The sequence below is a fragment of the Nerophis lumbriciformis genome, linkage group LG33 (genome assembly GCF_033978685.3).
Source record: "Nerophis lumbriciformis linkage group LG33, RoL_Nlum_v2.1, whole genome shotgun sequence".
NCBI lineage: Eukaryota > Metazoa > Chordata > Actinopteri > Syngnathiformes > Syngnathidae > Nerophis > Nerophis lumbriciformis.
The window spans coordinates 15089324-15105000 of NC_084580.2; the positions used below are offsets into that span (position 1 = coordinate 15089324).

The following is a 15677-nucleotide window of genomic DNA, read 5'->3' on the forward strand; positions in this document are numbered from 1 at the left end:
ATGTACCTTTCAGCATTAATGGCGCCTTCACAGATGTGTAAGTTACCCATGTCTTGGGCACTAATACACCCCCATACTATCACACATGCTGCCTTTTACAATTTGCACCTATAACAATCCGGATGGTTCTTTTTCCCTTTGGTCCGGAGGACACGACGTCCACAGTTTCCAAAAGCAATTTGAAATGTGGACTCGTCAGACCACAGAACACTTTTCCACTTTGTATCAGTCCATCTTAGATGAGCTCAGGCCCAGCGAAGCCGACGGCGTTTCTGGGTGTTGTTTATAAACGGTTTTCGCCTTGCATAGGAGAGTTTTAACTTGCACTTACAGATGTAGCGACCAACTGTAGTTACTGACAGTGGGTTTCTGAAGTGTTCCTGAGCCCATGTGGTGATATCCTTTACACAGTGATGTCACTTGTTGATGCAGTACAGCCTGAGGGATCGAAGATCACGGGCTTAGCTGCTTACGTGCAGTGATTTCTCCAGATTCTCTGAAACTTTTGATGATATTACGGACCGTAGATGGTGAAATCCCTAAATTCCTTGCAATATCTGGTTGAGAAAGGTTTTTCTTAAACTGTTCAACAATTTGCTCACGCATTTGTTGACAAAGTGGTGACCCTCGCCCCATCCTTGTTTGTGAATAACTGAGCATTTCATGGAATCTACTTTTATACGCAATCATGGCACCCACCTGTTCCCAATTTGCCTGTTCACCTGTGGGATGTTCCAAATAAGTGTTTGATGAGCATTCCTCAACTTTATCAGTATTTATTGCCACCTTTCCCAACTTCTTTGTCACGTGTTGCTGGCATCAAATTCTAAAGTTAATGATTATTTGCAAAAAAAAAAATGTTTATCAGTTTGAACATCAAATATGTTGTCTTTGCAGCATTTTCAACTGAAAATGGGTTGAAAAGGATTTGCAAATCATTGTATTCCGTTTATTTTTACATCTAACACAATTTCCCAACTCATAATGAAACGGGGTTTGTAGTAAACATGCCTCAAGCTAACGCATTTTGGAAAAAGGAAGCCTGAATTCATTTGAGCTTTCTTTTCATTGTATATTTTATTATTACCTAGAGGCAATTGGGTTGAGTCTGCTCTGAGTGCTGCATGAGTGCTTGTTTGAACCGTGTTTAGTCTGCAAGCGGACATGTCGCCACAACCAACAAAGGTATCGAAAAATGGCACTGTTTGATTTTGTGTGAATCGATACCCAGTAGTAGAATTTGGTTGGTGCCTAGAGAAGTACTAAATTCGGTATCCGGCCCTACTCACAATGTCACAGTGGAAGTTACAATTATTTTTTCCACTCAACAAACCACAGCTCTCCAGTGCTGGCAGCACTCATACAGCCCCAGACCATACTAATACCTACTTGTGTTACCAGCGATTTAGACTGTGTTGACTAATTTTCAGTAAATCTATACTGCTATACAAGCTGCCCGGTGATAATTATTCTTCTTTTTTTTTTTTTAATACATATTAATAACATATACATTATATGTAAATATGTCAGATGTTAGTCAAAAGCTAATTTCCATCTGTAGTCCCTAGACCAGTGGTTCTTAACCTTGTTGGAGGTACCAAACCCCACCAGTTTCATATGCGCATTCACCAAACCCTTCTTTAGTGAGAAATAAAATGTTTTTTCAATTCAAGAAAAAGTTATGTGTTTTTTTACTGGTGCACAAAATGAACCGTGCGTGAACATCACCTTGTTCAAAGAACAAAACCAACACAGTGCATGAACTCACAACAAATTACACACCCTACACATATTACCATGAATTGATTAACATGGACCCCGAGTTAAACAAGTTGAAAAACTTATCCGGGTGTTACCATTTAGTGGTCAATTGTCCGGAATATGTATTGTACTGTGGAAACTGTACTGTTTCATATAATGTATTCTCTTCCTTTGCAATCTACTAGTAAAAGTTTCAATCGATCAATCAAAAAACCTGCAAATCAGATGGAAAATTAGAGGGAACATTGTTTGGGAGTATCCATAATACGCTGATAGGGAGAAGTTTTTATTTACATGATAAGTGGGATGTGCCAAACCCCTGAGGCCGACTCACCGAACCCCTAGGGTTCGATCGAACCCAGGTTAAGAACCACTGCCCTAGACAGGTTGGTGTACACTAGGGTTGTACAGTATACCTGTACTGGTATAGTATCGGATTGATACCTAAATTTGTGGTATCATCCAAAACTAATGCAAAGCATCCAAACAACAGAAGAATAAGTGATTATTACATTTTAACAGAAGTGTAGATAGAACATGTTAAAAGAGAAAGTAACCAGATATTGTCAGTAAATGAACAACAGCATTAATAATCAATTTTTACAGCTTGTCCCTCATAATTTTGATAAAGTAATAGAATGATAAATGAGACAATATATTACTGCATGTGTCAGCAGACAAATTAGAAGCCTTTTTTTGCTTATTTACTAATACAAGACAAGGTGACCTGTATGTTCACTATCTTATTTAAAGGGGAACATTATCATCAGACCTATGTAAGCGTCAATATATACCTTGATGTTGCAGAAAAAAGACCACATATATTTTTTAACCGATTTCCGAACTCTAAATGGGTGAATTTTGGCGAATTAAACGCCTTTCTAGTATTCGCTCTCGGAGCGATGACGTCACGTTGTGACGTCACATCGGGAAGCAATCCGCCATTTTCTCAAACACAGAGTCAAATCAGCTCTGTTATTTTCCGTTTTTTCGACTGTTTTCCGTACCTTGGAGACATCATGCCTCGTCGGTGTGTTGTCTGAGGGTGTAACAACACGAACAGGGACGGATTCAAGTTGCACCAGTGGCCCAAAGATGCGAAAGTGGCAAGAAATTGGACGTTTGTTCCACACACTTTACCCGACGAAAGCTATGCTACGACAGAGATGGCAAGAATGTGTGGATATCCTGCGACACTCAAAGCAGATGCATTTCCAACGATAAAGTCAAAGAAATCTGCCGCCAGACCCCCATTGAATCTGCCGGAGTGTGTGAGCAATTCAGGGACAAAGGACCTTGGTAGCACGGCAAGCAATGGCGGCAGTTTGTTCCCGCAGACGAGCGAGCTAAACCCCCCTGGATGTCTTGGCTCACACCGTCCCTTATGCCACCGAAGATGACCAAGAGAAGAATATCGACCCTAGCTTCCCTGGCCTGTTGACATCAACTCCAAAACTGGACAGATCAGCTTTCAGGAAAAGAGCGCGGATGAGGGTATGTCTACAGAATATATTAATTGATGAAAACTGGGCTGTCTGCACTCTCAAAGTGCATGTTGTTGCCAAATGTTTTTCATATGCTGTAAACCTAGTTCATAGTTGTTAGTTTCCTTTAATGCCAAACAAACACATACCAATCGTTGGTTAGAAGGCGATCGCCGAATTTGTCCTCGCTTTCTCCCGTGTCGCTGGCTGTCGTGTCGTTTTCGTCGGTTTCGCTTGCATACGGTTCAAACCGATATGGCTCAATAGCTTCAGTTTCTTCTTCAATTTCGTTTTCGCTACCTGCCTCCACACTACAACCATCCGTTTCAATACATGCGTAATCTGTTGAATCGCTTAAGCCGCTGAAATCCGAGTCTGAATCCGAGCTAATGTCGCTATAGCTTGCTGTTCTATGCGCCATGTTTGTTTGTGTTGGCATCACTATGTGACGTCACAGGAAAATGGACGGGTGTATATAACGATGGTTAAAATCAGGCACTTTGAAGCTTTTTTTAGGGATATTGCGTGATGGTTAAAATTTTGAAAAAAACTAAAATAAGCCACTGGGATCTGATTTTTAATGGACACAATTGTTCTTTGTTTGCAATAAGATTCATGTTTAATGTATCATAAGATTTTTTTGTTAAAATAAGCCAATAATGTAATTTTGTTGTGGTCCCCCTTATTTAGAAAAGTACCGAACAGTATCGAAATACATTTTGGTATCGGTACCGGTACTAAAAATATCGGTATCGGGACAACACTAGAGTACACATATATTCAAGAAAAAAACACTATTTACAATAAAACATGAAAACACAGAAATATACAGTTAATAAAAGTAGCACTCGAACTAAAGCATACGTTTTACATTATAGTTATGTTAACATTGAAGCCAGGGAGTCTCTCATTGGCACTCATTAAATGACCCAAGCCAGTAATTGAAGTCTTCCACACGTGTTTGAGAGCTTTGGAAAGAAATCTGCTAAAACTTTGACCTTGTGTGCCTGTAGTCATTGTGCAGGAACAGAAAAAAATAGTTTTTTTGTGTTTCTTCTAGGTGAAAAAAAAAAACCCTAAATCACTTATCATTAGAACAGCGTTAAATATTCTCTACTGGGAATTCAAAGAGACCTTGAGACGCATTGTCCTTCATACATTCTAGACTTTTAACTCCGCACGCACACACAATGAAAGTATTCTTGGTGTTGTGTCACACAATAATACGCCCCCTCTTCGCTGTCACACCTTCATCTAAATTAGACTGTGATTGAGTTTACGGAGGTCACGTTTAATTAAACTGAGATGAGGCCGTGGCATATGGGATTAAGCCACATGCTAACACACCCTCCAATGAGGAATTCATGCAAAGAGCCCGTGGCTTTCAAGCATGACCCTCCGTATCATTTATGTATTGGAGCAAATGGAAATCCCTAATTGTCTTCAGCTGCAAGCCAATAATGAGGCTTTAATGCAATTAATTTATTAATAACGAAAGTAATGCATTTGTAATGTAATATCTGACTTATGGACTTATGATGTGTGAATGTGCCAGGATGGAAGAACAGAGAATATCTCGTTGTCGGGTAATGCATTGTTGAAACACGTCACATTTGGCTCATCGATATACGTTATAGATGAGGTTCAAAACATCGATGACATCTACAAACCCTGTTTCCATATGAGTTGGGAAATTGTGTTAGATGTAAATATAAACGGAATACAATGATTTGCAAATCCTTTTCAACCCATATTCAATTGAATGCACTACAAAGACAAGATATTTGATGTTCAAACTCATAAACTTTATTTTTTTTTTTGCAAATAATCATTAACTTAGAATTTCATGTCTGCAACACATGCCAAAGTAGTTGGGAAATGGCATGTTCACCACTGTGTTACATGGCCTTTCCTTTTAACAACACTCAGTAAACGTTTGGGAACTGAGGAGACGCATTTTTTAACACTCACAGCTGTGCCATCTACGCACCTGTCACTTATCTCGAAGCTGATCCTGACACACTTCGCTGCAGAAGCCCAACATCAGTTTGTGAGTTATTTACATTATTTAAAAGTTAAATTGTTATTTCACTTTTCTGAGAAACAAAATATTTCCGACTGATATAAACATGTCCACAGTGGGGGACACTGCTTGTCGGAAAGTAAAAGTTGGAAAGACACTAAAATAATTGGATATTTACATTGTCGCTTAAAAGACATGTAACTATGTATTTTTTTAAATTTGCCTGTGCTATTCTTGGCACTTAAAAATTCATGTTTGTCGTAATAAATACGATTAGAACATTTTAGCACTATATTTGTGTTCAATTACAGTAAGTGTGTTTATTCTAAACATTCATGCCACTTCATTTTACACACTATAACATTTTAAAGTATTTTGTTTTTCCAGACATATACCGCAATAATATTGTACCGAGGCCCTAATACAGTGATAACATGGTACCGCGATATTTGACACCGTTGTATCACTGGTAATAAGTGTCCGTAATTGAACAATATTGCAGTCTAAAACACCACATTTGTCAATACAAACAATTATCAAAAAATATATATAGTTGCATCTACATGCTGCCGCTAGGTGACATCATACGCAAATACGGTGTTAGCTTTCACTGTTATGCTGATGACACCCAACTCTACATGCCCCTAAAGCTGACCAACACGCCAGATTATAGTCACCTAGAGGTGTGTATGAATGAAATTAAACAATGGATGTCCGTTAACTTTTTGCAACTCAACGCTCAGAAAACGGAAATGCTGATTATCGGTCCTGCTAGATACCGACACCTATTTAATAATACCACCTTAACATTTGACAACCAAACAATTACACAAGGCGACTCGGTAAAGAATCTGGGTATTATCTTCGACCCAACTCTCTCCTTTGAGTCACACATTAAGAGTGTTATTAAAACGGCTTTCTTTTATCTCCGTAATATCGCTAAAATGTGTTCCATTTTGTCCACCAGTGACGCTGAGATCATTATTCATGCGTTCGTTACGTCTCGTCTCGATTGCTGTAACGTATTATTTTCGGGTCTCCCTACGTCTAGCATTAAAAGATTACAATTGGTACAAAATGCGGCTGCTAGACTTTAGACAAGAACAAGAAAGTTTGATCATATTACGCCTATACTGGCTCACCTGCACTGGCTTCTTGTGCACTTAAGATGTGACTTTAAGGTTTTACTACTTACGTATAAAATACTACACGGTCTAGCTCCGTCCTATCTTGTCGATTGTATTGTACCATATGTCCCGGCAAGAAATCTGCGTTCAAAGAACTCTGGCTTATTAGTGATTCCCAGAGCCCCAAAAAAGTCTGCGGGCTATAGAGCGTTTTCTATTCGGGCTCCAGTACTATGGAATGCCCTCCCAGTAACAGTTAGAGATGCTACCTCAGTAGAAGCATTTAAGTCCCATCTTAAAACTCATTTGTATACGCTAGCCTTTTAGACCAGTTGATCTGCCGCCTCTTTTCTGCTCTGCCCCCTTCTCCTGCGTGGAGAGGTTATTAGGTGACCACAGATGAAGCGCTAGCTGTTCAAAGTCGGGACCCGGGGTGGACCACTCATTTGTGCATCAGTTAGGGACGTCTCTGCACTGCTGACTTGTCTCCACTCAAGATGATCCCCTGCTGGCCCCACTATGGACTGACTGGATTCTCGCACTATTAACTAGATCCACTCGACGTCCATTGCACCGGTCGCCCAGGGGGGTCCCTACATCTGCGGCCCCCTCCAAGATTTCTCATTGTATCCCATTGGGTTGAGTTGTGTCTTGCCCTGATGTGGGATCTGTCGTTGTGGCTTGTGCAGCCCTTTGAGACACTTGTGATTAAGGACTATATAGATTGATTGATTGATGTTACTTTCACATATAAAGTTTCCAAGCCAGAGCTTAAAGGGGAACATTATCACCAGACCTATGTACGCGTCAATATATACCTTGATGTTGCAGAAAAAAGACCATATATTTTTTCAACCTATTTCCGAACTCTAAATGGGTGAATTTTGGCAAATTAAACGCCTTTCTATTATTCGCTCTCGGAGCGATGACGACAACGTGACGTCACATCAGGATGCCATTTTCTCACTTTCGTCGGTGTGTTGTCGGAGGGTATAACAACATGAACAGGGAGGGATTCAAGTTGCACCAGTGGCCCAAGGATGCGAAAGTGGCAAGAAATTGGACGAAATCTGTTCAAAATACGAGGGTGTGGCGAAAGCCGACGAAATGGTCAGTCGTTTGTTCCGCACACTTTACCGACGAAAGCTATGCTACGACAGAGATGGCAAGAATGTGTGGATATCCTGCGACACTCAAAGCAGATGCATTTCCAACGATAAAGTCAAAGAAATCTGCCGCCAGACCCCCATTGAATCTGCCGGAGTGTGTGAGCAATTCAGGGACAAAGGACCTCGGTAGCACGGCAAGCAATGGCGGCAGTTTGTTCCCGCAGACGAGCGAGCTAAACCCCCTGGATGTCTTGGCTCACACCGTCCCGTATGCCACCGAAGATGATCAAGAGAAGAATATCGACCGTAGCTTCCCTAGCCTGCTGACATCAACTCCAAAACTGGACAGATCAGCTTTCAGGAAAAGAGAGCGGATGAGGGTATGTCTACAGAATATATTAATTGATGAAAACTTTATTAATTACTTGCGGTTTTACGTAAATTATTATACATAAACTGTGTTTACCAATAATTTAGCTTAAAAACATTTATTCTTTTCAATCATTCGAGTACAATTGGGTAGTCTTGTGTAATGCAGTAATTTGTGTCTATTTAGGTATGGTTAACCTGAGTGCTGAAATCGTGGAAAAATATATGTTCTTAGCGCGCCTGAAATGGGCTGTCTGCACTCTCAAAGTGCATGTTGTTGCCAAATGTATTCCATATGCTGGATAAAACCCGTAATTATCTTATCAGACAGTGTTAAGCCGCTGAAATCCGAGTCTGAATCCGAGCTAATGTCGCTATACCTTGCTGTTTGTTTGTATTGGCATCACTATGTGACGTCATAGGAAAATGGACGGGTGTATATAACGATGGTTGAAATCAGGCACTTTGAAGCTTTTTTTTAGGGATATTGCGTGATGGGTAAAATTTTGAAAAAAACTTCGAAAAATAAAATAAGCCACTGGGAACTGATTTTTAATGGTTTTAACCCTTGTGATAATGTTCCCCTTTAAGTATCCAGTAAAAAAACGTGTGTTCGCATTATTCATGCCCTTAATGCAGTGGTTCTTAACCTTGTTGGAGGTACCGAACCCCACCAGTTTCATATGCGCATTCAACGAACTCTTCTTTAGTGAAAAATAAAATGTTTTGTTTTTTTCAAATTCAAGAAAAAGTCATATGTTTATTTTTACTGGTGCACAAAATTAACCGTGCATGAACATCACCTTGTTCAAAGAACAAAACCAACACAGTGCATGAACTCACAACAAATGACACACCTTACACACATTACCATGAATTGATTAACGCGGACCCCGACTTAAACAAGTTGAAAAACTTATTCGGGTGTTACCATTTAGTGGTCAATTGTACGGAAAATGTACTGTACTGTGTAAACTGTACTGTTTCATATAATGTATTCTCTTCCTTTGCAGTCTACTAGTAAAAGTTTCAATCGATCAATCAAAAAATCTGCAAATCAGATGGAAAATTAGAGGGAACATTGTTTGGGAGTATCCATAATACGCCGATAGTGAGAAGTTTTTATTTACACGATAAGTCGGATGTGGTGGAACCCCTGAGGCCGACTCACCGAACCCCTAGGGTTTGCTCGAACCCAGGTTAAGAACCATTGCCTTAATGTAATGAATAGTTGTTTATAGTACATTGTATTGTTTCAAACAGCATTTAGTGTCTAAAAAGTGTGTTTTTCTTTAAAAAAGACATGTTACATGATAAAATGGTTCTGTTTTAGAGGGACAATCTCAGATTAAATTGATTTGAATTCATTTCAATGGACAGGTCTGATTTGAGATGTGTTTGTTATGAGATACGAGCTCTATAGAGGAACAAATTATTCTCGTAAGTTGAGGTTCTACATATATAACTTTAAACGTGAGCACAGAGAAAAAAAAAAAATCGAGCGATTTACCTCGGAGATGAACGCCTTGGCGGTGGCCGGGCTCATGAACAACACGGCTCTGCGCAGCGTGTCTCTGTATCGATGCAGCTCCTCAACTCGCATGGTCCTGAACAGGCTGGTGATCATCATGTTGACGTTGGACTCCACCTTCTGCAAGGACACGTCCATGCCCTGGTGGGAGGCGCTGTCCAGGAAGTCCTCGATGCCGCGGATATCTGCGGAAAAGACACATATTATGTTAAAGAGGTTAGTGCGCTACTTGGCTGTGACCAGCAGAGGCGCTGTTGATGCAGAATTTCCATAGACTGCTCGACTGCAAAATAGAATGATACATTTACAAAACCTAAAACCAGTGAAGTTGGCACGTTGTGTAAATCGTAAATAAAAACAGAATACAAGGATTTGCAAATCCTTTTGAAGCTATATTCAATTGAATAGACTGCAAATACAAGATATTTAATGTTTGAACTGAGAAATTTAATTTTGTTTTGCAAATACTTCATTAACTTATAATTTAATGGCAGCAACACATCGCAAAAAAGTTGGCACAGGGGCATTTTTACCACTGTGTTACATGGCCTTTCCTTTTAACAACACTCATATGAGAACTGAAGAGACCAATTTTTGAAGCTTTTCAGGTGTTCAACAGTCGGGGTCTCCGTTGTCGTACTTTAGGCTTCATATTGCGCCAAACATTTTCAATGGGAGACAGGTCTGGACTACAGGCAGGCCAGTCTAGTACCCGCACTCTTTTACTACGAAACCACGCTGTTGTAACACGTGCAGAATGTGGCTTGGCATTGTCTTGCTGAAATAAGCAGGGGCGTCCATGATAACGTTGCTTGGATGACAACATATGTTGCTCTAAAACCTGTATGTACCTTTCAGCATTAATGGTGCCTTCACAGATGTGTAAGTTACCCATACACCCCCATACCGTCACAGATGCTGGCTTTTGAACTTAGTGCCTATAACAGTCCGGATGGTTCTTTTCCTCTTTGGTAAGGAGGACACGACATCCACAGTTTCGCCCCCCCAAAAAATTGGAATGTGGACTCGTCAGACCACAGAACACTTTTCCACTTTGCATCAGTCCATTTTAGATGAACTCGGGCCCAGCGAAGCCGGCAGCGTTTCTGGGTGTTGTTGATATTGGGGACGCCGTGGCGAAGTTGGTAGAGTGGCTGTTACTGGGGTTCAATCCCCACCTTCTACCATCCTAGTCACGTCCGTTGTGTCCTTGGGCAAGACACTTCACCCCTTGCTCCTGATGGCTGCTGGTTAGCGCCTTGCATGGCAGCTCCCGCCATCAGTGTGTGAATGTGTGTGTGTGAATAGGTAAATGTGGAAATACTGTCAAAGCGCTTTGAGTACCTTGAAGGTAGAAAAGCGCTATACAAGTATAACCCATTTATATACGGCTTTCGGTTTGCATGGTAGAGTTGTAACCTGCACCTACAGATGTAGCTGTCAAGAAGAGTTGGTGGTGACGAACCCCAAGATGCAGAGATGGCAGGCTTGGTGCAGGAAGACATCATTTAATGTCCAAAATATAGGTAAAACACAAACCAGGAACCAAGAGACAGGAAACAGGATACCAGGAAAACAGGTGAACTGGAAACTGCGAACAGGAACCAGCAAACAGGAAACAAGAAAACTGGAGAAAGCAAACAGTTCACAGCATACAGGAAACAGCTTACAGCTATTTGGATTCAGCATACAGGTAGTAGCTACAGCTACAACGACAATACTCCAGCACTGACTGGAGGGCAAAGCAGGTCTAAATAGCAGCCGGCTGATTGACACCAGGTGTGGCCAGGTGCCAATCAGCCACAGCTGAGGGGAAACAGCGCTCTGGGAGACAAGCAGAAAACTGAACCAAAATAAGAGCGCTGACAGGAAATAAAAACAAACAGGAAAAACCAAAACATAACTAAACTGTCAGTGACAAACCTGACAGTAGCGACAAACTGTAGGTACTGACAGTGGTTATCTGAAGTGTTCCTGAGCCCATGTGGTGATATCCTTTACACACTGATGTCGCTTTTTGATGCAGTACCGCCTGAGGGATGGAAGGTCACGGGCTTGCCGCTTACGTGCAGTGATTTAACCAGATTCTCTGAACCTTTTGATGATATTACGGACCGTAGATGGTGAAATCCCTAAATTCTTGCAATAGCCCGTTGAGAAATGTTGTTCTTAAACTGTTCGACAACTTGCTCACGCATTTGTTCACAAAGCGGCGACCCTCGCCCCGTCCTTGTTTGTGAATGACTGAGCATTTAATGGCACCCACCTGTTCCCAATTAGCCTGTTCACCTGTGGGATGTTCCAAATAAGTGTTTGATGAGCATTCCTCAACTTCCTCAGTCTTTTTTGCCACCTGTGCCAGCTTTTTTGAAACATGTTGCAGGCATCAAAATTCCAAATGAGCTAATATTTGCAAAAAATAACAACGTTTAGCAGTTTGAACGTTAAGTACCTTGTCTTTGCGGTCTTTTCAATTGAATATAGGTTGAAAAGGATTTGCAAATCATTGTATTCTGTTTTTATTTACGATTTTTTTTTACACAACGTGCCAACTTCACTGGTTTTGGGGTTTGTAAAAAAAAAAAAAAAAAAGAGTTGTTAAACCCTGTTCTGTACTATTCTAATGATCTATGTCGCAACATAACCAGGATGCACGTGCATGTTGGTGTGTTCGCCGCTTGAACGCCTCAACCATGAATGAGGTGCATGCAGGTCAAGGTAATCCAAATTAAGACACTTTGCTTCTTACCTCCCCACTAATTATATTGTTGAAGGTGTGTGTGTAGGTGTGCGTCCGCACCCTCGCATGTGTATGTGGTATGTAAGGCTGCGGCCTAATGATGTGTTTGATATGAAAACAAATGACATTGCCACCATTGCCGGTGTCATGCCTGTGCAATTAACTAGATTGATTGGACTTGTTGGGAACGCACACAGGACGAGGGATGAGTGGGGGGTGGGGGCTATGTTGTGTTTACGTTAATAACCCATTTTGGAGGATTAACGAGGTATTAAGATGATGACACATACCATGAGACGATAGGAAGTGGATTAGAACAATCACAATGTGGCATATATCAATGACTTTGGGGGGAATGAAACAAACATTTTGCACGGCATATTTGGGTGATTTAGAAAGTTAGATAGTATTAGATAGTGTGCGGCTCTTTAGCAACGCCCTAGTGCAGGGGTCGGCAACCTTTACCAGTCAAAGAGCCATTTTGACCAGTTTCACAAATTAAAGTAAACAATGGGAGCCACAAAAATCTTTTGCAATTTAACATGATAAACACCGTTTACAAGGTTTTTTTCGATGTGTGAGGGAGCAGGGTTGGGGTGGGGGCGGGGTTTGGTGGTAGCTGGGGTGTATAATGGAGCCCGGAAGAGTCAGGGCTGCATGGGATTCTGGGTATTTGTTCTGTTGTGTTTATGTTGTGTTAAGGTGCAGATGTTCTCCCGAAATGTGTTAGTCATTCTTGTTTGGTTTTGGTTCAAAGTGTGGCGCATTAGTAGTAAGAGTCTTAAAGTTGTTTTATATGGCCACCGTCAGTGTAACCTGTGTGGCTGTTGACCAAGTATGCCTTGCTGTCACTTACGTGTGCTAGCAGAAAATGCATATAACAAAAGGCTGGGTTGGCACGCAGACAGTACAGATTGTAGAGGGTGATAAATGCTGTACTGTCACTGCACGCCCTTATTATTATTGCAAGGGTGAAAATCGGAGAATATTAATTACGGGTGGTTTATTCGAGAGGCACTGAAATCCGGAAGTCTCCCGAGAAAATCAGGGGGCTGGCAAGTATGCAGCTGAGCCACATCAGAATGATCAAAGAGCCGCATGCGGCTCCGGAGCCGCGGGTTGCCGACCCCTGCCCTAGTGGCTCCCTGGAGCTTTTTTCAAAAATGGAAAAAGATGGGGGGGGTAAATATATTTGTTGTTTTAATAATGTTTCTGGAGGACAAACACAACACAAACCTTCCTAATTGTTAGAAATCCCATTGTTTAATATGTTTGTGTTTATTCTTCACTGATGACAGTATTTGGCCAGCGCCGTTTGGTCCTACTAATTTTGGCGGCCCTTGAACTCACCATAGTTGATTTACGTGTACAACTTTCTCTGTCGCCGCCACAGAAACACGTGTTTTATGCCACTCCTTCTTTGTCTCATTTTGTCCACCAAACGTTTTATGCTGTGCGTGAATGCACAAAGGTGTTATTGACTTGCGTGGAGTGCTAATAATCCATGCGAACATGCTATGTAGGCTGGCTGTGTGTATATGTTGCATCATTATGCCTTGTTTGTAGGTATATTTGAGTTAATTTAATTTCCTTTAATTATGTCCTCTGTGTATTTAATTTATATTTGCATGTCTCATGACACATTATCTGTATGTATTATTGGCTGCATATCTGATTGTGTGCCATGTTGTTCCAGACCACAGCAAAAAATACCATGTTGTTCCAGACCACAGCAAACGTTAGCCAGCTTGCAAATATTGTAATAAATCCATTAGAAGAAGACAGCCTGTCCTTTCCTTTAACTTGGGCACACACATCTATACCTTTGGCAGTTTTAAGCCAGTAATTTCCAGGAGTTATCTCACCCTCTGGGACACTAACTTAATGTGTTGCAGATGAGCTTCCCTGAGGCGGTTTCTCATAGTTTGTGCAGAAATTATTTGGTTATGCAAACAGATTGTTGCAGCAGCTGTCCGGGTAACTGGTCTCAGACGATCATGGAGGTGCACCTGCTGGATGTGGAGGTCCTGTGCTAGTGTGGTAACATGTGGTCTGCGGTTGTGAGGCCGGTTGGATGTACTGCCAAATCCTCTGAAACTCCTTTGGAGACGGCTTATGGTAGAGAAATAAACATTAAATTCACTTATATAAGGCTTTTAACATTTTGCGGCTCCAGACAGATTTGTTTTTTGTATTTATGGTCCAATATTTTTGTATTTATGGTCCAATATGGCTTTTTCAACATTTTGGGTTGCCGACACCGGTTCTAATGATTTAAAGATTTAAAAGAAAACAGGGACAATGTTGATGATTCAGTTTATTGTTACACAGCTCATTTTACCTTAATTTAGTTGTATTGATTGTTACTACTACTACTTTGATAACTACTTTTACTACTACAGAAATAATAATGTTAATATTTGCACTTGTGTGAGGGTTAAGAATGTTAAAGAATCTAAAAATATATATATACAAAAAAAAGGTATTATGATGGTTACAGTTTAACCCTAGAACAAACTATTTGTATTTTTATTATCCATAGAGGAAAAAAAGCAATCAATACCCTAAAAATAACAGTGGTTGTTTTTATTAGTACTACTACAACTTTTACTAAAAATTGTAAGATTTTATTAATTTATTAATTAAAAAAGTTAATTGTAGAATTCTTGTCATATGACTTAAACTACAACTAATACTAATACGCTAAGTCAGGGGTGTCATCAGGCCCACGAGATGATTTTGGTAAGTATAAAAATTAGCTGAAACTTTGGAATGAAAGAAACTGCTCTTCTTAATATGTCCACTGGATGTCGTAATAGCAATTCTTTGTATCCCCTACCGGAGGAGTGGGCAGGACTTCAGGGGACTGGGGACACATTATCTGTGCGCACATAAGTATGCTGAAATAACATGTATCCCCTTCTGAGTTCATGTGTGATTCATGAAAGGAGTCCAAATTCACAGATTTTGTTGTAAATTATGCTACATATGTACAGAATAAACCACATGATACTAGTACATCATTTGAGGAAAATGCGTAAATTACATTAATAACATGCTGAAATTTGATTTTGATATTACTATTTATTACATTTTCTGAATGAGAGCATTTTAAAACTATGCCAGACTCACCTATTTGACTGATGAACATTATCACATCATTTATTCAAAAATCATAAATCACGACAATTAAAGATAGGCTACTATGAACAGCAACATGTATGTGTAAAAAAACAAAAACGTGAGTTGTATGTTTTCAGATTGTGCTGGTTCTATTTTTAAACAAAGAAAACAATCTGAAGTTGTTTTTATTTTTAAGTTATCATGACATGAGTTTATCAGTCCGGCCCACTTAAGAATAGATTTTCCTCTATGTGGCCCCTGAGCTAAAATGAGTTTGACACCCCTTTTCTAAGTGTTTATTATTATTTTACTGTCGTATAAGTGTAAAAAAAGTTACTTATGATTACTTGTATTTCCATTATTTATTATACAAAAATAGTCTAAATACAAATTATTATTATTATTATTAT

General features: G+C 40.2%; 1 protein-coding gene across 3 annotated transcripts in view; it reads right to left on the bottom strand.

The window, feature by feature from the left end:
* The window catches only part of grid2 (glutamate receptor, ionotropic, delta 2), a 1282048-nt gene that overhangs the window by 527879 nt on the left and 738492 nt on the right, over nt 1-15677 (bottom strand). For all 3 annotated transcript variants that reach the window (XM_061928893.1, XM_061928894.1, XM_061928896.1), the window contains exon 4: nt 9384-9589. In XM_061928893.1, coding sequence (XP_061784877.1) covers nt 9384-9589 — 206 coding nt within the window. The remainder of the gene's footprint in view (nt 1-9383; nt 9590-15677) is intronic.